The 26,664-nt window shown below is 48.2% G+C and overlaps 1 protein-coding gene across 2 annotated transcripts in view; it reads right to left on the bottom strand.

The window, feature by feature from the left end:
• Positions 1–26,664, bottom strand: part of LOC147121072 (protein kinase C epsilon type) — a 788,174-nt gene that overhangs the window by 299,322 nt on the left and 462,188 nt on the right. For both annotated transcript variants that reach the window (XM_085980505.1, XM_085980511.1), the window contains 3 exons: positions 19,067–19,101; positions 16,680–16,765; positions 16,081–16,210 (listed from right to left, as the gene is read on the bottom strand). In XM_085980505.1, the coding sequence (XP_085836631.1) occupies positions 16,081–16,210; positions 16,680–16,765; positions 19,067–19,101 (251 nt within the window). The remainder of the gene's footprint in view (positions 1–16,080; positions 16,211–16,679; positions 16,766–19,066; positions 19,102–26,664) is intronic.

Here is a 26,664-nt window from a genome sequence, read left to right as displayed (position 1 = left end):
CCACAGGACACACTCACTGGAAGGAGACACCGCGGGACACACTCACTGGAAGGAGACACCGCGGGACACACTCACTGGATGGAGACACCGCGGGACACACTCGCTGGAAGGAGACACCGCGGGACACACTCACTGGAAGGAGACACGGCGGGACACACTCACTGGGAGGAGACACCGTGGGACACACTCACTGGAAGGAGACACCGCGGGACACACTCACTGGAAGGAGACACCGCGGGACACACTCGCTGGAAGGAGACACCGTGGGACACACTCGCTGGAAGGAGACACCGCGGGACACGCTCACTGGAAGGAGACACCGCGGGACACACTCACTGGAAGGAGACATCGCGGGACACACTCACTGGAATGAGACACCATGGGACACAGTCACTGGAAGGAGACACCGCGGGACACACTCACTGGGAGGAGACACCGCGGGACACACTCACTGGAAGGAGACACCGCGGGACACACTCGCTGGAAGGAGACACCGCGGGACACACTCAGTGGAAGGAGACACCGCGGGACACACTCACTGGAAGGAGACACCGCGGGACACACTCACTGGAAGGAGACAGCACGGGACATACTCACTGGAAGGAGACACCACAGGACACACTCACTGGAAGGAGACACCGCAGGACACACTCGCTGGAAGGAGACACCGCGGGACACACTCACTGGAAGGAGACATCGCGGGACACACTCACTGGAAGGAGACATCGCGGGACACACTCACTGGAAGGAGACACCGCGGGACACACTCACTGGAAGGAGACATCGCGGGACACACACACTGGAAGGAGACACCGTGGGACACACTCACTGGAAGGAGACACCGCGGGACACACTCAGTGGAAGGAGACATCGCGGGACACACACACTGGAAGGAGACACCGTGGGACACACACACTGGAAGGAGACACCGCGGGACACACACACTGGAAGGAGACACCGCGGGACACACTCACTGGAAGGAGACACCGCGGGACACACTCAGTGGAAGGAGACACCGCGGGACACACTCAGTGGAAGGAGACACCGCGAGACACACACACTGGAAGGAGACACCGCGGGACACACTCACTGGAATGAGACACCGCGGGACACACTCGCTGGAATGAGACACCGCGGGACACGCTCACTGGAAGGAGACACCGCGGGACACACTCACTGGAAGGAGACACCGTGGGACACACTCGCTGGAAGGAGACACCGCGGGACACACACACTGGAAGGAGACACCGCGGGACACACTATCTGGAAGGAGACACCGCGAGACACACTCACTGGAAGGAGACACCGCGGACACACTCACTGGAAGGAGACACCGCGGGACACACTCACTGGAAGGAGACACCACGGGACACACTCACTGGAAGGAGACACCGCGGGACACACTCACTGGAAGGAGACACCGCGGGACACACTCACTGGAAGGGGACGCACCGCGGGACACAGTCGCTGGAAGGAGACACCGCAGACACACTCCCTGGAAAGAGGCACCGCGGGACACACTCACTGGAAGGAGTCACCGCGGGACACACTCACTGGAAGGAGACACCGCGGGACACACTCACTGGAAGGAGACACCGCGGGACACACTCACTGGAAGGAGACACCGCGGGACTCACTCACTGGAAGGAGACACCACGGGACACACTCACTGGAAGGAGACACCGCGGGACACACTCGCTGGAAGGAGTCACCGCGGGACACGCTCACTGGAAGGAGACACCGCGGGACACACTCACTGGAAGGAGACACCGCGGGACACACTCACTGGAAGGAGACACCGCGGGACACACTCGCTGGAAGGAGACACCGCGGGACACACTCACTGGATGGAGACACCGCGAGACACACTCACTGGAAGGAGACACCACGGGACACACTCACTGGAAGGAGGCGCCGCGGGACACACTCACTGGAAGGAGGCATCGCGGGACACACTCACTGGAAGGAGACACCGCGGGACACACTCACTGGAAGGAGACACCGCGGGACACACTCAGTGGAAGGAGACACCGCGGGACACACTCACTGGAAGGAGACGCACCGCGAGACATACTCACTGGAAGGAGACACCGCGGGACACACTCACTGGAAGGAGACACCACGGGACACACTCACTGGAAGGAGACACCGCGGGACACACTCACTGGAAGGAGACACCACGGGACACGCTCACTGCAAGGAGACAGCACGGGACACACTCACTGGAAGGGGACACCACAGGACACACTCACTGGAAGGAGACACCGCGGGACACACTCACTGGAAGGAGACACCGCGGGACACACTCACTGGATGGAGACACCGCGGGACACACTCGCTGGAAGGAGACACCGCGGGACACACTCACTGGAAGGAGACATCGCGGGACACACTCACTGGAAGGAGACATCGCGGGACACACTCACTGGAAGGAGACACCGCGGGACACACTCACTGGGAGGAGACACCGTGGGACACACTCACTGGAAGGAGACACCGCGGGACACACTCGCTGGAAGGAGACACCGTGGGACACACTCACTGGAAGGAGACACCGCGGGACACACTCGCTGGAATGAGACACCGCGGGACACACTCGCTGGAATGAGACACCGCGGGACACGCTCACTGGAAGGAGACACCGCGGGACACACTCACTGGAAGGAGACATCGCGGGACACACTCACTGGAATGAGACACCATGGGACACAGTCACTGGAAGGAGACACCGCGGGACACACTCACTGGGAGGAGACACCGCGGGACACACTCACTGGAAGGAGACACCGCGGGACACACTCGCTGGAAGGAGACACCGCGGGACACACTCACTGGAAGGAGACACCGCGGGACACACTCGCTGGAAGGAGACACCGTGGGACACACTCACTGGAAGGAGAGACCGCGGGACACAGTGACTGGAAGGAGACACCGTGGGACACACTCACTGGAAGGAGACACCGCGGGACACACTCGCTGGAAGGAGACACCGCGGGACACACTCACTGGAAGGAGACACAGCGAGACACACTCACTGGAAGGAGACACCGCGGGACACACTCACTGGAATGAGACACCGCGGGACACACTCACTGGAAGGAGACACAGCGAGACACACTCACTGGAAGGAGACACCGCGGGACACACTCACTGGAATGAGACACCGCGGGACACACTCAGTGGAAGGAGACACCGCGGGACACACTCACTGGAAGGAGACACCGCGGGACAGACTCACTGGAAGGAGACACCGCGGGACACACTCGCTGGAAGGAGACACCGTGGGACACACTCACTGGAAGGAGACACCGCGGGACACACTCAGTGGAAGGAGACACCGCGGGACACACTCACTGGAAGGAGACACCACGGGACACACTCACTGGAAGGAGACACCGCGGGACACACTCACTGGAAGGAGACACCACGGGACACACTCACTGGAAGGAGACACCACGGGACACACTCAGTGGAAGGAGACACCGCGGGACACACTCACTGGAAGGAGACACCGCGGGACACACTCACTGGAAGGAGACACCGCGGGACACACTCACTGGAAGGAGACACCACGGGACACACTCACTGGAAGGAGACAGCACGGGACACACTCACTGGAAGGAGACACCACAGGACACACTCACTGGAAGGACACACCACGGGACACACTCGCTGGAAGGAGACACCGCGGGACACACTCACTGGAAGGAGACATCGCGGGACACACTCACTGGAAGGAGACATCGCGGGACACACTCAGTGGAAGGAGACACCGCGGGACACACACACTGGAAGGAGACACCGCGGGACACACTCACTGGAAGGAGACACCGCGGGACACACTCAGTGGAAGGAGACACCGCGGGACACACTCAGTGGAAGGAGACACCGCGGGGCACACTCGCTGGAAGGAGACACCGCGGGACACACACACTGGAAGGAGACACCGCGGGACACACTATCTGGAAGGAGACACCGCGAGACACACTCACTGGAAGGAGACACCGCGGGACACACTCACTGGGAGGAGACACCGTGGGACACACTCACTGGAAGGAGACACCGCGGGACACACTCACTGGAAGGAGACACCGCGGGACACACTCACTGGAAGGAGACACCGCGGGACACACTCGCTGGAAGGAGACACCGTGGGACACACTCACTGGAAGGGGACGCACCGCGGGACACACTCACTGGAAGGAGACACCGTGGGACACACTCGCTGGAAGGAGACACCGCGGGACACACTCACTGGAAGGAGACACCGCGGGACACACTCACTGGAAGGAGACATCGCGGGACACACTCACTGGAATGAGACACCATGGGACACAGTCACTGGAAGGAGACACCGCGGGACACACTCACTGGGAGGAGACACCGCGGGACACACTCACTGGAAGGAGACACCGCGGGACACACTCACTGGAAGGAGACACCGCGGGACACACTCAGTGGAAGGAGACACCGCGGGACACACTCACTGGAAGGAGACACCGCGGGACACACTCGCTGGAAGGAGACACCGTGGGACACACTCACTGGAAGGAGACACCGCGGGACACACTCGCTGGAAGGAGACACCGCGGGACACACTCACTGGAAGGAGACACCGTGGGACACAGTGACTGGAAGGAGACACCGTGGGACACACTCACTGGAAGGAGACACCGCGGGACACACTCACTGGAAGGAGACACCACGGGACACACTCACTGGAAGGAGACACCGCGGGACACACTCACTGGAAGGAGACACCGCGGGACACACTCGCTGGAAGGAGACACCGCGGGACACACTCACTGGAAGGAGACACAGCGAGACACACTCACTGGAAGGAGACACCGCGGGACACACTCACTGGAAGGAGACACCGCGGGACACACTCACTGGAAGGAGACACCGCGGGACACACTCACTGGAATGAGACACCGCGGGACACACTCACTGGAAGGAGACACCGCGGGACACACTCACTGGAAGGAGACACCGCGGGACACACTCACTGGAATGAGACACCGCGGGACACACTCACTGGAAGGAGACACCGCGGGACACACTCACTGGAAGGAGACACCGCGGGACACACTCACTGGAATGAGACACCGCGGGACACACTCACTGGAAGGAGACACCGCGGGACACACTCACTGGAAGGAGACACCGCGGGACACACTCACTGGAAGGGGACACACCGCGGGACACACTCAGTGGAAGGAGACACCGCGGGACACACTCACTGGAAGGAGACACCGCGGGACAGAGTCACTGGAAGGAGACACCGCAGGACACACTCGCTGGAAGGAGACACCGTGGGACACACTCACTGGAAGGAGACACCGCGGGACACACTCACTGGAAGGAGACACCGCGGGACACACTCACTGGAAGGAGACACCGCGGGACACACTCACTGGAAGGAGACACCGCGGGACACACTCACTGGAATGAGACACCGCGGGACACACTCGCTGGAAGGAGACACCGCGGGGGACACACTCACTGGAAGGAGACACCGCGGGACACACTCAGTGGAAGGAGACACCGCGGGACACACTCACTGGAAGGAGACACCGCGGGACACACTCACTGGATGGAGACACCGCGGGACACACTCAGTGGAAGGAGACACCGCGGGACACACTCACTGGAATGAGACACCGCGGGACACACTCACTGGAAGGAGACACCACGGGACACACTCGCTGGAAGGAGACATCATGGGACACACTCACTGGAAGGAGACACCGCGGGACTCACTCACTGGAAGGAGACATCGCGGGACACACTCACTGGAAGGAGACGCACCGCGGGACAGACTCGCTGGAAGGAGACACCGCGGGACACTCTCACTGGAAGGAGACACCGGGGGACACACTCACTGGAAGGTGACCATAATATGGTAAGATTTAAGGTGGCCATGGAAAAGGACAGGGATGGGTCGGAAATAAAGGTTCTAAATTGGGGGAAGGCCGATTTTAATAGGATAAGGCAGGATCTGGCCAAAATGGACTGGGATCAGCTACTTGTAGGAAAATCCGCATCGGAGCAATGGGAGGCTTTCAGAAGGGAGATTGAGAACATACAATGGCAACATGTTCCCGTAAAGGTCAAGGGTGGTTCCAAAAACCACAGGGAACCTTGGATGTCAGGGGATATACGGGAATGGATTAGGAAAAAAAGGAGGGCTTTTGGTAGATACAAAAGGCTAAAGACGGAGGAAGCCCTAGAGGAGTACAAAAAGTGCAGGGGGATACTTAAAAAAGAAATTAGGAGATCAAGGAGGGGCCATGAAATAACACTGGCAAGCAAAATAAAGGAAAATCCGAAGATGTTTTATAAGTATATTAAGGGTAAGAGGATAACTAGGGAAAAAATAGGGCCCATTAGGGACAAAAGTGGCAATCTGTGTGTGGAGCCGGAAGATGTAGGAGGGGTTCTGAATGAATTTTTTGCGTCTGTTTTCACTATGGAGAAGGACGATGTAGACACAGAAATAGGGCGGGGGGACTGTGATATGCTCGAACATATTAACATCGAGCGGGGGGAGGTATTGGCGGTTTTAGCTGGCCTAAAAATGGATAAATCCCCAGGCCCGGATGAAATGTATCCCAGGCTGCTGTGTGAGGCAAAGGAGGAGATTGCGGGGGCTCTAACACATATATTCAGGACCTCTCTGGCCACAGGGGATGTGCCAGAGGACTGGAGAACCGCTAATGTAGTACCATTATTCAAGAAGGGTAGTAGGGAAAAACCGGGGAACTACAGGCCAGTGAGCCTAACATCAGTGGTAGGAAAATTATTGGAAAAAATCCTGAGGGACAAAATGTGTCTCCACTTGGAGAGGCAAGGATTAATCAGGGATAGTCAACATGGCTTTGTCAAGGGAAGATCATGTCTGACTAATTTGATTGAATTTTTTGAGGGGGTGACTAGGTGTGTGGATGAGGGTAACGCAGTGGATGTGGTATACATGGATTTCAGTAAGGCCTTCGATAAAGTCCCGCACAGGAGACTGGTCAAGAAGGTAAGAGCCCATGGAATCCAGGATGCCTTGGCACATTGGATACAAAACTGGCTTAGTGGCAGAAGGCAGAGGGTGATGGTCGAAGGTTGTTTTTGTGACTGGAAGCCTGTGGCCAGTGGGGTACCACAGGGATCGGTGCTGGGTCCCTTGCTGTTTGTGGTCTACATTAATGACTTGGATATGAATGTAAAGGGTATGATCAGTAAGTTCGCGGATGATACAAAAATTGGTAGGGTGGTAAATAGCGAGGAGGGTAGCCTCAGTCTGCAGGACGATATAGATGGGTTGGTCAGATGGGCGGAACAGTGGCAAATGGAATTTAACCCGGAAAAGTGCGAGGTGATGCACTTTGGGGGGACTAACAAGGCAAAGGAATACACAATGAATGGAAAGACCCTAGGCAAGACGGAGGGTCAGAGGGATCTGGGTGTGCAAGTACACAGATCCCTGAAGGCGGCGGAACAGGTGGATAAGGTGGTAAAAAAGGCATATGGGATACTTGCCTTCATTAGCCGAGGCATTGAATATAAGAGCAAGGAGGTTATGATGGAGCTGTATAAAACACTGGTTAGGCCACAGCTGGAATATTGTGTGCAGTTCTGGTCGCCACACTACAGGAAGGATGTGATCGCGTTAGAGAGGGTGCAGAGGAGGTTCACCAGGATGTTACCAGGGCTGGAGCGCTTCAGCTATGAAGAGAGACTGGGCAGGTTGGGTTTGTTTTCCTTGGAGCTGAGGAGGCTGAGGGGGGACATGATTGAGGTGTACAAAATTATGAGGGGCATAGATAGGATGGATGCTGAGGAGCTTTTTCCCTTAGTAGAGGGGTCGATAACTAGGGGGCATAGATTCAAGGTAAAGGGCGGGAGGTTTAGAGGGGATTTGAGAAAGAACTTTTTCACCCAGAGGGTGGTTGGAGTCTGGAACTCACTGCCTGAAAGGGTTGTGGAGGCAGAAACCCTCACAACATTTAAGAAGCATATGGATGTGCACTTGAAATGCCATAACATACAAGGCTACGGGCCAAATGCTGGAATATGGGATTAGATTAGACAGGGCTTGATGGCCGGCGCGGACACGATGGGCCGAAGGGCCTCTATCCGTGCTGTATTACTCTATGACTCTATGACTCTATGACACACTCACTGGAAGGAGACACCGCGGGACACACTCACTGGAAGGAGACACCGCGGGACACATTCACTGGAAGGAGACACCGCGGGACACACTCACTGGAAGGAGACATCGCGGGACACACTCACTGGAAGGAGACGCACCGCGGGACAGACTCGCTGGAAGGAGACACCGCGGGACACACTCACTGGAAGGAGACACCGCGGGACACACTCACTGGAAGGAGACACCGCGGGACACACTCACCGGAATGAGACACCGCGGGACACACTCACTGGAAGGAGACACCGCGGGACACACTCACTGGAAGGAGACACAGCGAGACACACTCACTGGAAGGAGACACCGCGGGACACACTCACTGGAATGAGACACCGCGGGACACACTCACTGGAAGGAGACACCGCGGGACACACTCACTGGAAGGAGACACCGCGGGACACACTCACTGGAATGAGACACCGCGGGACACACTCAGTGGAAGGAGACACCGCGGGACACACTCACTGGAAGGGGACACACCGCGGGACACACTCAGTGGAAGGAGACACCGCGGGACACACTCACTGGAAGGAGACACCGCGGGACAGACTCACTGGAAGGAGACACCGCAGGACACACTCGCTGGAAGGAGACACCGTGGGACACACTCACTGGAAGGAGACACCGCGGGACACACTCACTGGAAGGAGACACCGCGGGACACACTCACTGGAAGGAGACACCGCGGGACACACTCACTGGAAGGAGACACCGCGGGACACACTCGCTGGAAGGAGACACCGCGGGACACACTCACTGGAAGGAGACACCGCGGGACACACTCGCTGGAAGGAGACACCGCGGGACAGACTCGCTGGAAGAGGACACCGCGGGACACACTCACTGGAAGGAGACACCACGGGACACACTCACTGGAAGGAGACACCGCGGGACACACTCACTGGAAGGAGACACCGCGGGACACACTCACTGGAAGGAGACACCGCGGGACACACTCACTGGAAGGAGACACCCAGGGAGAGACGACCTGCGGGAAGGAGGGAGGAGGACAGTAGGAGTATGTTTGTGTGTGTGTGCTAGGCCGATGTAGCAGAGTCTGGTCTCCAATTGTCTTGGATCCCCTTGCCATTGGACCAAGACCTTGCTCTGTCAAGCCCGTGTGGTAGCTGGTGTGCAACAGCCACCCCACGTTAAAAAAATTCACGCACTGGCATCTTCCACCCTTTAAAATGAAGTTTGGGACCTGGAACGTCAGGATCCTCATGGACAACCCCAACAGTGACAGACCGGAACGCCGTACTGCTCATGACTCTACAGCTCACCCTAGCACAGAACCAGTGCGCTACGGTCACCCCACCCACCCACCCCGTCAACCACCTTCTGCCCCACCTGTGACAGAGACTGTAGGTCCCGCATTGCACTCATCAGTCACCTGAGAACTCATTTTTAGTGTGGAAGCAAGTCGTCCTCGGTTCCGAGGGACTGCCTAAGAAGAAGAAGAAGGACCAGGGTGAAAGTATGTCCAGATTACAGTAAGGGCCAGGGTGATAGTATGTCCAAATTACAGTAAGGACCAGGGGGATAGTATGTTCAGATTACAGTAAGGACCAGGGTGATAGTATGTCCAGATTACAGTAAGGACCAGGGTGATAGTATGTCCAGATTATAGTAAAGACCAGGGGGATATTATGTTCAGATTACAGTAAGGACCAGGGTGATAGTATGTCCAGATTACAGTAAGGACCAGGGGGATAGTATGTCCAGATTACAGTAAGGACCAGGGTGATAGTATGTCCAGATTACAGTAAAGACCAGGGGGATAGTATGTTCAGATTACAGTAAGGACCAGGGTGATAGTATGTCCAGATTATAGTAAGGACCAGGGTGATAGTATGTCCAGATTATAGTAAGGACCAGGGTGATAATATGTCCAGATTACAGTAAGGACTAGGGGGATAGTATGTCCAGATTACAGTAAGGACCAGGGTGATAGTATGTCCAGATTATAGTAAGGACCAGGGTGATAGTATGTCCAGATTATAGTAAGGACCAGGGTGATAGTATGTCCAGATTATAGTAAGGACCAGGGTGATAATATGTCCAGATTACAGTAAGGACTAGGGGGATAGTATGTTCAGATTACAGTAAGGACCAGGGTGATAGTATGTCCAGATTATAGTAAGGACCAGGGTGATAGTATGTCCAGATTATAGTAAGGACCAGGGTGATAGTATGTCCAGATTATAGTAAGGACCAGGGTGATAGTATGTCCAGATTACAGTAAGGACTAGGGGGATAGTATGTCCAGATTACAGTAAGGACTAGGGGGATAGTATGTTCAGATTATAGTAAGGACCAGGGGGATAGTATGTCCAGATTATAGTAAGGACCAGGGTGATAGTATGTCCAGATTATAGTAAGGACCAGGGGGATAGTATGTCCAGATTACAGTAAGGACCAGGGTGATAGTATGTCCAGATTATAGTAAGGACCAGGGTGATAGTATGTTCAGATTATAGTAAGGACCAGGGGGATAGTATGTTCAGATTATAGTAAGGACCAGGGGGATAGTATGTTCAGATTATAGTAAGGACCAAGGTGATAGTATGTTCAGATTACAGTAAGGACCAGGGTGATAGTATGTCCAGATTATAGTAAGGGCCAGGGTGATAGTATGTTCAGATTATAGTAAGGACCAGGGGGATAGTATGTTCAGATTATAGTAAGGACCAAGGTGATAGTATGTTCAGATTACAGTAAGGACCAAGGTGATAGTATGTCCACATTACAGTAAGGACCAGGGTGATAGTATGTTCAGATTACAGTAAGGACCAGGGGGATAGTATGTTCAGATTATAGTAAGGACCAAGGTGATAGTATGTTCAGATTACAGTAAGGACCAGGGTGATAGTATGTCCAGATTATAGTAAGGACCAGGGTGATAGTATGTTCAGATTATAGTAAGGACCAGGGGGATAGTATGTTCAGATTACAGTAAGGACCAAGGTGATAGTATGTCCACATTACAGTAAGGACCAGGGTGATAGTATGTTCAGATTACAGTAAGGACCAAGGTGATAGTATGTTCAGATTACAGTAAGGACCAAGGTGATAGTATGTCCAGATTACAGTAAGGACCAGGGTGATAGTATGTTCAGATTACAGTAAGGACCAGGGTGATAGTATGTTCAGATTACAGTAAGGACCAAGGTGATAGTATGTCCACATTACAGTAAGGACCAGGGTGATAGTATGTTCAGATTACAGTAAGGACCAAGGGGATAGTATGTCCACATTACAGTAAGGACCAGGGTGATAGTATGTTCAGATTACAGTAAGGACCAAGGGGATAGTATGTTCAGATTACAGTAAGGACCAAGGGGATAGTATGTTCGGATTACAGTAAGGACCAGGATGATAGTATGTCCAGATTATAGTAAGGGTCATGGTGATAGTATGTTCAGATTATAGTAAGGGTCATGGCGATAGTATGTTCAGATTATAGTAAGGGTCATGGCGATAGTATGTTCGGATTACAGTAAGGACCAAGGTGATAGTATGTTCGGATTATAGTAAGGACCAGGGTGATAGTATGTTCAGGTTACAGTAAGGACCAGGGTGATAGTATGTCCAGATTATAGTAAGGACCAAGGGGATAGTATGTTCAGATTACAGTAAGGACCAGGGTGATAGTATGTCCAGATTATAGTAAGGGTCATGGCGATATTATGTTCGGATTACAGTAGGGACCAGGGTGAAAGTATGTCCACATTACAGTAAGGACCAAGGGGATAGTATGTTCGGATTACAGTAAGGACCAGGGTAATAGTATGTCCAGATTATAGCAAGGGTCATGGTGATAGTATGTTCGGATTACAGTAAGGACCAGGATGATAGTATGTCCAGATTACAGTAAGGGTCATGGCGATAGTATGTCCAGATTATAGCAAGGACCAGGGTGAAAGTATGTCCACATTACAGTAAGGACCAGGGTGATACTATGTCCAGATTACAGTAAGGACCAAGGGGATAGTATGTTCAGATTACAGTAAGGACCAGGGTGATAGTATGTCCAGATTACAGTAAGGGTCATGGCGATAGTATGTCCAAATTATAGCAAGGACCAGGGTGAAAGTATGTCCACATTACAGTAAGGACCAAGGTGATAGTATGTTCGGATTATAGTAAGGACCAAGGGGATAGTATGTTCAGATTACAGTAAGGGCTAGGGTGATAGTATGTCCAGATTATAGTAAGGACCAAGGGGATAGTATGTTCGGATTACAGTAAGGACCAGGGTGATAGTATGTCCAGATTACAGTAAGGGTTGTGGTGATAGTATGTCCAGATTATAGTAAGGACCAGGGTGATAGTATGTTTGATATCCAGTTCTGGATGAGGCACAATTTCATCGAGTTGCATATATAAAGGTTGAAACCGTTATTTTCAGCCCCCAACCGGCACTTACTCCTGATTCCGACCCCTCTCCAGCCAACATTTCGGGCTGAATGGTCTCTAAAACAGCAGTTCCACTTTCACTAAGGTGGTTGTGTAATGGGCCAGGCTGAAACCTTATGTGGAGGATTGTCGCCCCTAGGCCTGGCTAAGAGTGGTATTGATGGAGGCCTGGGCTGAAAACTTCCCACTGTAGGAGAAACCTCACCTTTAAGATTTAGAAACTTTCTTCCAGTGATAAATTATGTGCTGTCATTTTGTGGTACGGAATACCTGTACACACGACTACGTGTGCAGCAGAATTACTGGCATTTGCTGACTAAAGAGCGAAGTTCACAAATCTGGAAGCAAAGGTTTGTTCTGAGGCATCTTTACCTACAAAAGGAAACCAATCACCAGACAAGTAAACTGTGTCAAACACTGCCACCTGCAGGAAAAATAAGGCACTGCTTCAGTGCAAAAATTACATTTATATTTTACTTAATACCGTAGAGCGGATATTTTTTTGCTGCTTTCACATTTACTTACTTTAACTGTAATTCTCCTCCTTGTGATGGTCAGCTTGGCCCATTATTACCTTTGTTTCCAGATTTGTGAGCTCCACTCTTTTTAATCTGCTGCAGATGTAGTCATGTGTACAGGTGTAGATTTATTACAGGATCCATTCACCCACACAATGGAACATAACAGTAACAATAACTATTCACATTTATATAGCGCCTTTAACAAAGAAAAAATGCCTCAAGGCACTTCATAGAAGAGTAATTAGACAAACATGGATGCCGGGCCACAGAAGGAGATATTGGGAGGGGCTTGGTCAAAGAGGTGGGTTTTAAGGATGGTCTTAAGAAAGAGGGAAGTGGAGAGGCAGAATTAGGGGAGGAATTCCAGAGTATAGGGCCGAGATGGGTTTTAGGCATGGTACCAATGTTGGGATGAAAGGAGGGGAGGGGGTTGCACAAATGGCCAGAGTCAGAGGAGTAGAGAGGATGTGGTTGGCGGTGAGGTGGGGTGTAGGCTGCTGTAGGGCTGGAGGAGGTTACAAAGATAGGGAGGGGCAAGAGCATGAAGGGATTTAAACACGAGGATGAGAATTTTAAATTGAATGCATTGGGGGTGCCGAGAGACAATGCAGGTCAACGTGCACAGGGGTGATTGGTGAGCAGGACCTGCTGTGGGATAGGATTCGGGCAGAAGTGTTTTGTATGCGCTGATGTTTACAGAGGGTGGAGAATGGGATCCGGCAAGGAGGTCATTGGAAGAATCAAGTTTGCCAGTGACAAAGGATGAGCGTTTTAGCATCAGATTGGCTGAACTAGGGGCAGAGACGGGCAATGTCATGGAGGCAGAGGTAGGTGATATTTGCGATGGAAAATATATGGGGTCAGGATCTCAGCTTGGGGTGAATAGGATGCCAAGATTGAAAATGGCCTGGTTCAGCCTGAAACAATGACTGGGCAGGGGGATAAAATCGTAGTGAGCGTATGGAGTTTGTGGTACTGAAGATAATGGTTTCTGTCTTTTGAATGTTTAACTGGAGGAAATTGTGCCTCATCTATGACTAGATATCAGACAAGCAGTTTGACAACACAGAGGCACTGGAATGATCGAAAGAGGTGGTGGATAGGTAGAGTTAGGTGTTGTCAATATACATGCGGAGGCTGACTCCATGTCTACGGATGATGTTGTCAAGGGGCAGCATGTAGATGAGAAAGATGAGAGGGCCAAGGATAGATCCTTGGGGGACTCCGTAGGTAATGGTGCAGGGGTGGGAAAAAAAGCTATTGCTGGAGATGCTCTGGCTACAATCAGATAGGTAAGAGTCAAACTAAGCAAAGGCAATGAGATGGGCAATGGAGGAAAGGCATTGGGAGAAGATGGTGTGGTCAACCGTGTCAAAGGTTGCAGAGAGTTAGAGAAGGGCGAGAAGGGATAATACACTATGGTTACAGTAACAGAGGATGTAATTTGTGACTCTGATTAGTGCTGTTTCAATTCTATGGCAGGACGGAAACCTGATTGGAGAGATTCAAACATGAAATTGTGGGAAAGATAGGCCTGAATTTGGAAGACGACAACACATTCAAGAACGGTGGAGAGGAAGGAGAGGTTGGATATTGGGGGATAGTTTGCCAGAACAAAGGGGTCAAGTGAGTTTTTGAGGAGGAGGTTGATGGTGGCTGATTTGAAAGGGAGGGGGACAGTACCTGAAGAGAGGGAACTGTTAACAATATCAGCTAAAATGGGGACCAGGAAGGGAAGTTGGTTATCAGAAGTTTAGTGGGAATGAGATCAATGGAACAGGAGGTGGGTCTTGTAGTGTATGTACCTTTAAGAGAGAACTACTTTTACAGCTCCTGTATACTGTAGTACCGGCAGTGACCACACCTGTATATGAGCCTTGAGCATGTCTTGAGACTACCCTACTCCAGTAAACACCTGTTGATTGTTAAGTTACAGCCTCCGTGTAGTTATTGGAAAACATCATACTTTAAGAATCACGGATTCAACAGGTCTTATGGACAAAATGAGCTTGCAGAGAGCATAAGAGAGAACTAGGAGAGAAACTAAAGATGATGCAGGTTCAGGACTAAGGCAAGGGGAAGTTTGGGAGAGGTTTGATAGAAGCAGCTGAAAGAATGGTCTCAATCTTCCTCAATCCACTTCTTGTTGGAGGTGAGGGTGGAGGGGGTAGGGGAGAAGGCTTTAAGGAGACTGTTAGTAATGTTGAAAAGAACCCAGTTGTTATCTTTGCTTTCCAGGATGATTCTGGAGTAGTGGGCAGTCCTGGCAGAGGAGAGTGAAGCCTGTTAGTGCTTGATGTGTCCGGCCAGCATATATTACCATGCTTCTTAGTGAAGGTGAAATTGCTTTTTATGTATTTAAATCCAATTTCACATCCCCCCAGGCGGCAAGAGAAATACCATCTGTCATGTAGCCCTGTAAACCAGAAATAAAGAGAACACAAAGTAAGGTAAAAATCCGTCTTTCGGATGAGACGTTAAACCGAGGCCCCATCCGCCCTCTCAAGTGGACGTAAAAGATCCCATGGTACTATTTTGAAGAAGTGCAGAGGAGTTCTCCCCAGTGTCCCAGCCAACACCACTAAAACAGATTATCTGGTCATTATCACATTGCTGTTCATAGGAACTTGCTATCTGTAAATTGGTTTACGCCTTTCCTACATTACAACCGTGACTAAACGTCAAAAGTACCGCATTGCCTGTAAATAGGTTTGGGACATCCTGAGGCTGTGAAAGGCGCTATGTAAATGCAAGTCTTTCTTTCTTTGGCCTCACTGACCTCTTCTTCCATCAGCTGATTTTTTTTTTTAAGGCTAAAATGTTATGATGTGAAAATAACTGTTAAATGATCAGCATTAGCAATCCATGGCGTTTTCCGAATCCTTGCAATATGAGGTAACTCACTAAAAGGAGAAGTGATCGCGGATTCCTTACCTTTGCATTGTAACCCTTGTTTCATCAAACCCCAGAGCAAAGAACCACAGTGATCACAGAACGTGGGCACTTTGAAATTGTGAATACTAAACTTATGAGGCATGTTGACACTGAAGCGCTGGGAGCCCACCTGCACAGAAAGCAAACAGAAAAGATACATTTCAGCCAAAGCGTTTGAATCAGTTTAAGACACCTGTACACAAAACAGCTGTTGCCAGCTGTAGGAAACACAGAGCTGAAATAGAACTGTGCTACCCAGAGCTAATGACAGGTAGTACACGAATGTCTAGAGTAATGGATAAAGGTGCCTCTGACGCACCTTTCGTTAATTTTGTTGGCTTTTATAAGGCCTCAATAGGGTCACTACTTAGCTTCTCTTGCTCTATCACCAGGAGTATTATATCACATTTGATCAAGGTCAAAGCAAGTTGGTGAGGTCTGCAGGGCTGCTAAACCAGCAATGTCATCATGCTATTTATTGTTTACAATGTGACAAAAAAGCCATTCTGTCTTATTCCCCATCGCCCATAAAAATATGGTTGTTGTCCATTCCATGTCGCCAGGAAACAATGTTCAATTGCACCATGCAAAATATATACCTCATCCTGCGCTTCTTGCTTCTTCAAACCAGCACACTTGGTTATGATAAGTTCATGACATCGTTTATGCACCACACAAGTACAGACTGTAAATTCAAAAGAAAGAAAAGTTTTTGTTCATTGTCAGCTTTGAACTTCACCGAATATTAGTCAAAGTGGGAAATCAAAAGTGCAACAACACCAAAGCAAGAGCAAGCAACCAAATCCATCAACTGAAATGATCAGCACTCAGGATTTGGTTACATTTGCTCTTTTTGCAGTTTATTTTCTTGCTTTCAACATATAAATTCAATAAATTGTATGAGCCTCATTATTAGTCTGTGGGCAAATTTGCAACTCGATACAACCAGAGGCATTAACGGATTTTGCCCCCCCCGTCACAAATGGAAGGCTTGCACTCTGAACCTTGGTATTTTCATTCTGTCTGAAGGAGCTAATATCATGAGTGGATCAATGTAGCGTGAGTTGCATCTTTTATGCTCTGCCATCTGATTAGTTATACTTATTCTAGCCATAATCACTCATTCCTGATTTACTTAGTCTCTCCTCTTTTCAACCTGGTCCTGCACTATAGACTTTGGCCCTTCACTGTTTCAATTTTAAAAAGTACATCATTGTTATGTAAGAGTAGTTTTGTTCAATATTACCAAGATATTGTAAAATCTATCAAGCAGTATATATCCTGGGAAAGGCAATAGTCAGACAATATTTGTATTTGTTTCTCTGCTCATTAAAACAGAATGATAGTGCGCACACAGTGAATCGCAGGCAGTAATTATGCCCAATGTTCTTGTTGATGCAATCATCACAATGGCAGTCAAATTGGAAAAAGAGCTCTGCTGCTACACGAGTTCATTAATATGTCAGTAAAATGAATGATTTATTAATACTGGTCAACATTTATCAACATAATCTCAGTTTTAGGGTCAATTTCTCAACATCTACACAAAGCCAAAAAACCTGTGGAATTTGTCTGCCAAAACAATCTTTGTTAACTAGTCTCCTTGGATTTCTTGATTCCATGTAAACAGTAGTGAACACTTTTTTCTTTCAAGAAATGTCTGATTTATTAATTGGGCAAATGTAGCTAAATACTGGAAGGCTGAATAGTGACTAGAACGTTCCCTGCCAACTTAACATTTAATTCATTAAAATACAAGTCAATAAGCCCGTTGATGGAAAATTAGTTGACTGATAACAGGTTTCTATAAGTAGACTCAGGTAACAAGACAGAAAAATAGAACCCACTCTGCCATTCAGTGACATATCCCTTCTGCCCACTGTGACAGTGACCATAATCCATTAACCTCACTGATGTCAAGTGGCTAATTTGCTCTGGGTTACTGAATGCTTACACGAATGGTATTCATTTAATTCGTTTAATTTTTTTTTTAATGTATTTTCATGACTATCGATAGCGTGAGAGGGTCCCATTATGCCATGTGAGCTGCCTCTTACCTGTGCCATTGAGTAACTGGTTGCACTTTGAAAATTCCCACAATTGGTTAAACATTAAACTCATTTCAACATCAAACAGCTGATTCCCACATGACGGTAAGTTTTTGCATTTATGTTTCCGCACAGGGGATAGCATCCGGCAGCAGGAAGAATGCTGATTCCCCCTCAGAAAAAAGACAGCTGGTTGGTGATGGTCGCCCCCAATATGCCACTTAAGCAGGTAATTCTGGCCAGCAGGCCCAAAATGGCGGGGCCCCAGACAACTGCACCTACCATCACAAAACAGTAAAGAATTTCCTCTGAGGCAGGAGATCTTTTCAATTATTCTCTGTTGAAGTACTTTAACTTGAGAATCTTTAAACCCCTCCCACTCACCCCCCAAGATTATTAATCAAACCCGTGAACAATTCACTAGTGGTGCAATATATCCTCTATATATATTATTAACATTTTACATTAGCAGCATTTGGCAGGTTCAAGATTTGGAAAATTCTAGTAATTCGGTTAAGCAGGGACATGTATTCTGAAAAATTTTTTGAATAATGCCTCCAAGTCCTTCAGGCCTTGGGCTAGAAGCAAAAAAAAGCCCATCAGCGACATTTATAACAGCTATTTAACCAGTGCTCTCTTGGCAAAAGTAAACACTTCCATTGGGGCTTTCGGGACTGTGCAGCCTGTTTCATGCATTACTGTAATAAAGTACAGTTGCCACATGATTCCTCATCGAACTGACATGGTGATGAATTTCACAAATTCAAACCTGGCCAAGCAGAAACCCGTGTAAACTAGTCGATTTATGTTTTATTTCAGCATGCATCTGTCACACAACCACTGGATAGTTAGCAGAAATAGAACAGTGAAGCTGTACAGAACAGTAAATGTATCAAGGCAATAATCTTTAAGATAGGAATGTGAAACCCATGTCTTACCCTGACACTGGTATCCTTGTTTACCTATTACTCCCCTGTAAAAAAACACAGAACAAACAAGTGTTGAGTTAGATTATTGGTTTATTGCCATTTATATATTTATTTTCAAAATTACAATCTCAGTATTTAAAAACAGTATTTTCACATGCTCCAAGTGGAGGGGAAGGTTCCTATTAATCTATCATGCTGATCAATGATTTTATATCAAAGTCACTAGACGTCTCAGAAATGGTATCGCAAGATCATCAAAAATAGGTTCTGTCTTTTTCCGTAGTTTGTATTTTTTAAGTAACTTCTTTATGCTTTCAAGAGTTTAGATTCACATAATATTTTATCAAGCATTTGTATGCTTTGATTCCATGGTGCTTGCTGGAGGAGCACACTGATGCATTAAGGTTTCTTGGCATGGTTTGGCTTGCACTGAGAGGAATGCAGATTTAAATACTGAAGCAATTTGATTGCTCTTGGCCCCTAGGGTTCAGTTGATTGGGGAACGAGAGGATCCTACTTACTAGTGGCTCTCTTGGTTCTACGTACCAATTAATATGAAATGATATACAGGTCTGTGTTGCAGATTCATGACCACGAGGACATGCACAGAGGCTGACAGTCTCACTTCAATTAAGACTTCAATAGAAGAAATGACATGGAATAGAAGAAACTTGTTGGTATAGCCACCACAGCTAAAAATACAGATTCACCATCAAGAGGACAGGAAGACAGATAATGAACTCTTCCCAGACTCCACCTGTCAATTAGCTGCTATAATGTGCGCTAGTGAGGTGACTGGTGTCGGCTGCCTTCTGTGGATAGCTGTTTGCCTCACCTGCCAACTGGTTGACAAAGACTCGGGAGTTTTAGCCTCAGTATCAGTAGTTCAGCAGACAACAAATATTTTATGTATTACTAAATTTACTTGACCAAAACGATACCTATGACATGGCAATTTTACAGATGCAAAGCTTCTAAAAAAATATATTACCATGGTGGAATGAAATCTGCTCATCGGGTTGGCTTTTGAAACATTTGTGCTTGAAGTGCTTTGTGTATCAGCTGCATATTCTAGACCATGAATAGAATTGCCTCAGAGCAAATGCAAATTTGAAATACAAAAGAGAGTTGTATCTTCTGACATGCTGAATTCTGACCTGCATTCCATATTGCATTCTGAATCGAGGTGTTACCACTTCCTCTACTCTCAACTGAGAAGATACTTCATTCACACAGTGACAATCTGTAATGGCTACATTAACCTTCACTCCCATTGGAAAAGGTTCAGCATCAACCAAAAATATTTCAATCAACTTCACACCTGTGATACGTGCACTTTTTTCTTTCATTTTCTCTCCCCCTTTGCTGAAGGCATTATTTCAGCTCCCTGTCCCTTTGCTCCACCATTAGCAGCAGAACCTTCATCAACCCGGGTTTGAATCTGAAATTCACTTCCTAAACTCCGCTATCTCTCACCTTCTTTAAAAACCTCCTCAAAACCCACAACCTCAAAACCTACATCTTCAATCAAGCTTTTGCTCACTGCTCCCAATCTCTCTTTTCTTGGCTTAACTTCCACGTCAAGCAGCTCGGGACATTTTTACATTAAACATGCTAAATAAATGCAAGTTGTTGCTATTGTCACTACACAGCTATAAGGAGCAGGAACCTTATGATTGTTCCCTTACCTGAGATCAGTTGACTTAGCACAACCTGAGACTTCCTAGTCTGTCTCACACGGTACTACAACAACAACAACTTGTATTTATATAGTGCCTTTAATGTAGTAAAATATCCCAAGGCGCCGCACAGGAGTATTATAAGATGAAAAATTTGACACCGATTCACATAAGAATAAATTAGGGCAGGTGACCAAAAGCTTGGTCAAAGAGGTAGGTTTTAAGGAGCATCTTAAAGGAGGAAAGAGAGGTAGCGAGGTGGAGAGGTTTAGGCAGGGAATTCCAGAGCTTAAGGCTGTGGCAACAGAAAGCACAGCCACCAATGGTTGAGCAATTATAATCAGAGATGCTCAAGAATGCAGAATTAGAGGAGCGCAGCTATCTCGGGGGGTTGTGGGGCTGAAGGAGATTACAGAGATAGGGAGGGGTGAAACCATGAAGGGATTTGAAAACAAGGAGGAGAATTTTGAAATCGAGGCGCTGCTTAACCGGGAGCCAATGTAGGTCAGCGAGCACAGGGGTGATGGGCGAACGGGACTTGGTGCGAGTTAGGACACGGGCAGCCGAGTTTTGGATGGCCTCAAGTTTACATAGGGTGGAATGTGGGAGGCCAGCCAGGAGTGCGTTGGAATAGTCAAGTCTCGAGGTAACAAAGTCAAGTGTAGGTCCCTTGCAGTCAGAATCAGGGGAATTTATAATGGGGAACAAAGAAACGGCAGACCAATTAAATACATACTTTGGTTCTGTCTTCACAAAGGAGGACACAAATAACCTCCCAGAGATGTCAGGGATCATAGGGTCTAAGGAAATGGAGGAACTGATAGAAATCAGTATTTGTAGGTAAATGGTGTTAGAGAAATTGACGGGATTGAAGGCCGATAAATCCCCAGGGCCTGATAATCTACATCCTAGGGTACTTAAGGAAGTGGCCCTAGAAATAGTAGATGCATTGCTGGTCATCTTCCAAAATTCGATAGACTCTGGAACAGTACCCATGGATTGGCGGGTAGCTAATGTTACCCCACTGTTCAAAAAAAGTGGTAGAGAGAAAACGGGGAATTACAGACCGGTAAGCCTGACATCAGTAGTGGGGAAAATGCTAGAGTCCATTATAAAAGATGTAATAGCAGAGCACTTGGAAAACAGTGACCAGATCAGACAAAGTCAACATGGATTTACAAAAGGTAAATCGTGCTTGACTAATCCTACTGGAATTTTTTGAGGATGTAACTGGTAAAATAGATAAGGGAGAACCAGTGGATGTGGTGTATTTGGACTTTCAAAAGGCTTTCGATAAGGTCCCACATAAGAGATTAGCGTGTAAAGGTAAGGCACATGGGATTGGGGGCAAGGTATTGACTTGGATAGAGAACTGGTTGGCAGACAGGAAGCAAAGAGTTGGAATAAACGGGTCTTTTTCCGAGTGGCAGGCAGTGACTAGTGGGGTACCGCAGGGATCGGTCCTTGGACCCCAGCTATTCACAATATATATTAATGATCTAGACGAGGGAACTAAATGTAATATCTCCAAGTTTGCAGATGACACAAAGCTGGGTGGGCGTGTGTGCTGTGAGGAGGATGCCGAGAAACTCCAGTATGATTTGGACAGGTTGGGTAATTGGGCAGAAGCATGGCAGATGCAATATAACGTGGATAAATGCGAGGTTATCCACTTTGGTGTCAAAAACAAGAAGGCAGATTATTATCTGAATGGCAATAGATTGGGAGAAGGGGAAGTGCAACGAGACCTGGGCGTCCTTGTGCACCAGTCGCTGAAGGTAAGCATGCAGGTGCAGCAGGCGGTTAAGAAGGCAAATGGTATGTTGGCCTTCGTAGCGAGAGGGTTTGAGTACAGGAACAAAGATGTCTTGCTGCAGTTGTACAAGGCCTTGGTGAGACCACATCTTGAGTATTGTGTGCAGTTTTGGTCGCCTTATCTGAGGAAGGATGTTCTTGCCGTGGAAGGAGTGCAGTGAAGATTCACCAGGCTGATACCTGGGATGGCAGGAATGACATATGAAGAGAGATTGGGTTGATTGGGCTTGTACTCGCTGGAGTTTAGAAGAATGAGAGGGAATCTCATTGAAACTTATAAAATTCTAACAGGACTAGACAGACTAGATGCAGGAAGGATGTTCCCGATGGTCGGGGAGTCCAGAACCAGGGGTCATAGTCTAAGGATAAGGGGTAAGCCATTAGGACAGAGATGAGGAGGAATTTCTTCACCCAGAGAGTGGTGAACCTGTGGAATTCTCTTCCACAGAAGGCAGTAGAGGCCAATTCATAGAAACATAGTAGACAGGAGCAGGAGTAGGCCATTCAGCCCCTCAATCCTGCTCCGCCATTCAATGCGATCATGGCTGATCATCCAAATTCAGTACCCGGTCCCTGCTTTCTCCCCATACCCATTGATCCCTTTAGCCTTAAGAAATATATCCAACTCCTTCTTGAATATATTTAATAAATATATTCAAGAAGGAGTTGGATATATTTTTTAAGGCTAAAGGGATCAAGGGATATGGGGAGAAGGCAGGGACAGGGTACTGAATTTGGATGATCAGCCATGATCGCATTGAATGGCGGAGCAGGCGCGAGGGGCCAAATGGCCTACTCCTGCTCCTATCTTCTATATCTATGTTTCTATGTTCAAAGGCATGGATGAGGGTTTCAGCAGCGGATGAGCTGAGGCAAGGGCGGAGACGGGCGATGTTACCGAGGTGGAAATAGGCGGTCTTTGTTATGCTGCAGATATGTGGTCGGAAGCTCATTTCAGGGTCAAATATGACACCAAGGTTGCGAACAGTGTGGTTCAGCCGCAGACAGATGTTAGGGAGAGGGATGGAGTCAGTGGCTGGGGAACGGAGTTTGTGGCAGGGACTGAAAACAATGGCTTCGGTTTTCCCAATATTTAATTGGAGAACATTTTTGCTCATCCAGAACTGTATGTCGGACAAGCAGTCTGACAATTTAGAGACCGTGGAGGGATCGAGAGGAGAGGTAGTGAGGTAGAGCTGGGTGTTGTCAGCGTCACTGGATGATGCCTTTAGGTAATTGCCATTTTGCAAAAAAGTTCCTGATTAAATGTTGAAAATGTGTTATGTTCAGCTCTTTTCTCTACTAACATTCTTCACATAAATACGTCCCAGCTGCATGAATCAGAAGATAATTTATATTTGCTGTTCACAACTGCTCATGGTGTTAGATTTGCAGTACCATTCCTAAAAAATCTGTAATTAATGCATTAAGGAAAGTCACGAGCTGAGAAAGTTAATGAATAAGGAGTTAATTAAAAAATTACATAATTCAAAGAAAATCAAGTACATCTACATCTTATTTAAATTACTGGCACTTCAGATTTGAACTTGCATAATTTCTTCCATCATTTCAAATTTGTATGTTAGGAGGCAACAGCGGGTTTCCTGTTGGTAGTCATGGAATTTAACGCTTTAACACCCAATTTCATTGCTACTGCACTGGCTAAAAGGCAAAATGCCTTTCATAGCACATTTTCAACATTTAATTAGGAATTAAATCTGATGAATGGAGGCAAAGACCCACCACCAACTTCTCGGGGCAATGAGGGATGTGAATAAATGCAGACTTGACAGTGCTGTGCACATCCCAAGAACAAATAAAAAAGGCTGGAGCGTATGAACAATTTGGCCTTGTGCAGTTCTTTTCTGAAAAGTTTACTTGTCATCATAGCTGAAATGTCCTACTAAGGACACAATTCCAGGCCATATTATTAGAGACAGCACCAAGGGTGACAAATGATTTACAATATTCACCAAACTAACTTTATTGTTGCAGTGGCCATTACCCGCAGACACAAGTAAGGCACCATCTTCATTTAGTTTGAGGTATATTTTTCTCTTTGTTTATGCAAGGAGCCAGAACAATGTGTCACTGGAGATAGGATCTCAGATATGCCAAATCTAACAGATGCACAGGGAACAGAAAAAGCCTATCACAGAGGGGATAAGCCAATCTCTGTTTGATCATACCTCCAATGGTTGACAAAAAAATAGTTTGCCTGACAGTTTGGTATTACTCCTGACTCATCCCGAGAAACCTGGGTAACTGTTCAAAGCATATAGTACAGGACATCATGATGGTTGAAAAAGAGCAAGAGAAAAGATAAATGGATTAGTAGTGATTAGTTGATGCCAACCTTGGGTTTAAAGTGTGTGTAGATTGTAGGAGGAAGGAAAGACTCAGGAGGATAAGCAGCTCCATCGTTTGCAGGCCCTGGGAAAGAATAAGTTAAGGCAGGAAAATAGCTAGGTGCAATAAAAATTAATTTTAACAATACCACCAAGGGCAATTCAAAATCTAGGCCAGTGTGTACAAAAATGAAATGTAACCTCATTCTTAGGAATGAAAGTTTCTCAACACTTTAAAGTACTACAAAGTTGTAAAAGTTTGAGAACTGCATGCTCATGTTATGGAACCTTTTATGTCTGTCAATCAAACTAGACACACTAGGGATTGGGGTTAATTTTGACTTTATGTGGTAGTGTAAAATGGGTGATAGTGAATCGGCAGCCCGTTTTACATCTCCCCCGACTTTTATTTCCATTGACTCAAGAATCACTGAATTAACACTGAAGAAGTTGTCAATGGTAAAGAAACCTAGAGCCATCAGAAGACTGCGGCCACTGACATTGAAAACTGGAAAAGATTCCTTTCAGGGCAAGAGGAAGAAGCAGCATATCATTCAGCAAAATTATGTTTTTTTATTGAGAAATCAAGGTGGCAGGCGAAAGCTCATAGTGCAGGACACTATTTTCACCAGGCACTCACAGGGTCAAGTATTCTAACCTTCCACTGACAGATGGAGCTTTCCAATTTGGGTATCAGGAATGCCTGGCATTTTGGTTGGTTGGTGACACTAAGGAACCAAAGTCTGTATTAAGGTCTATGTTGGCCATATCAAATGTGGTAAACCACTGTTATACCTGCCTGTGTGGGTGTTTGTATTCCACTGTGTACATGTCTGTACATGCCTCGGCTGACTCCTCCCACGAGTCCAGGTATAAAGGTGACTGCTCCACAGTCCCTCTGTATTCTGGACTGGTCGACCACTCAAGGCACACCTTCATTCTCTTGTTAATAAAAGCCAGTTAGTTACTCGCTTAACCTCAGTCTTTTGAGTAATTAATAGCGCATCAATTTTATTAACACGATTTTTTTATAATGGAGTAGATCCTCACACCAGCATGCCTGGACTTAGACCATCGGGAGGCGGACGCATCCACCAAGTTTGCTCACTGGCTTAGGTGCTTTGAAAGATTCCTGGTCGCCTCCGCTGCAACGGTCAAATCGGATGAGGACAAACTGGATGTCCTGACCTCCAAAGTGAACCACCGAGCGTACTCGGTCATCCAGGACGCGACCTCGTACACGGCTGCTCTCAAGCTCCTCAAGGACCAGTACACGCGCCCAGTGAACGAGGTGTACGCCAGGCACCTCCTGGGGAGTCGTAAACAACAACCTGGGGAATCGACCGAGGAATACCTTCAGGCACTGTCTGTGCTTGGCCGGGCCTGTGGTTGTAAGGATGTAAAGGCCGCCGTGTACACAGAGGAACTTATCCGGGACACTTTTGTAGCGGGCCACAGGTCCAATTACACCCGACAGCGACTGTTGGAGCAGAGTGACCTCGGCCTCAACAAGGCCTCTGAACTCGCACTATCATTGGACGCAGCCTACCGGGACATGGATGCCTACTCCTCTGCACCGTGGACGCCGCGGGGAACGACAGCCTGGGACACGGTAGGACCGTCTCATAGCGCCGTGCCACCCCAGCCACATCCCAGCAACGGCCCAACTACCGCAGCAGTGTCCCAAGGCCAGAAATGCTACTTCTGTGGCCAGGCCAAACACCCCAGAGCGCGCTACCCGGCGAAAAATACGATCTGCTCGGGC

Source organism: Somniosus microcephalus, chromosome 3, assembly GCF_052327205.1.
Source record: "Somniosus microcephalus isolate GS21.2 chromosome 3, FLI_Smic_1.0, whole genome shotgun sequence".
Classification (NCBI taxonomy): domain Eukaryota; kingdom Metazoa; phylum Chordata; class Chondrichthyes; order Squaliformes; family Somniosidae; genus Somniosus; species Somniosus microcephalus.
Note: the sequence above shows the minus strand (reverse complement) of the source record. Positions and strands in the feature narration are given on the sequence as shown.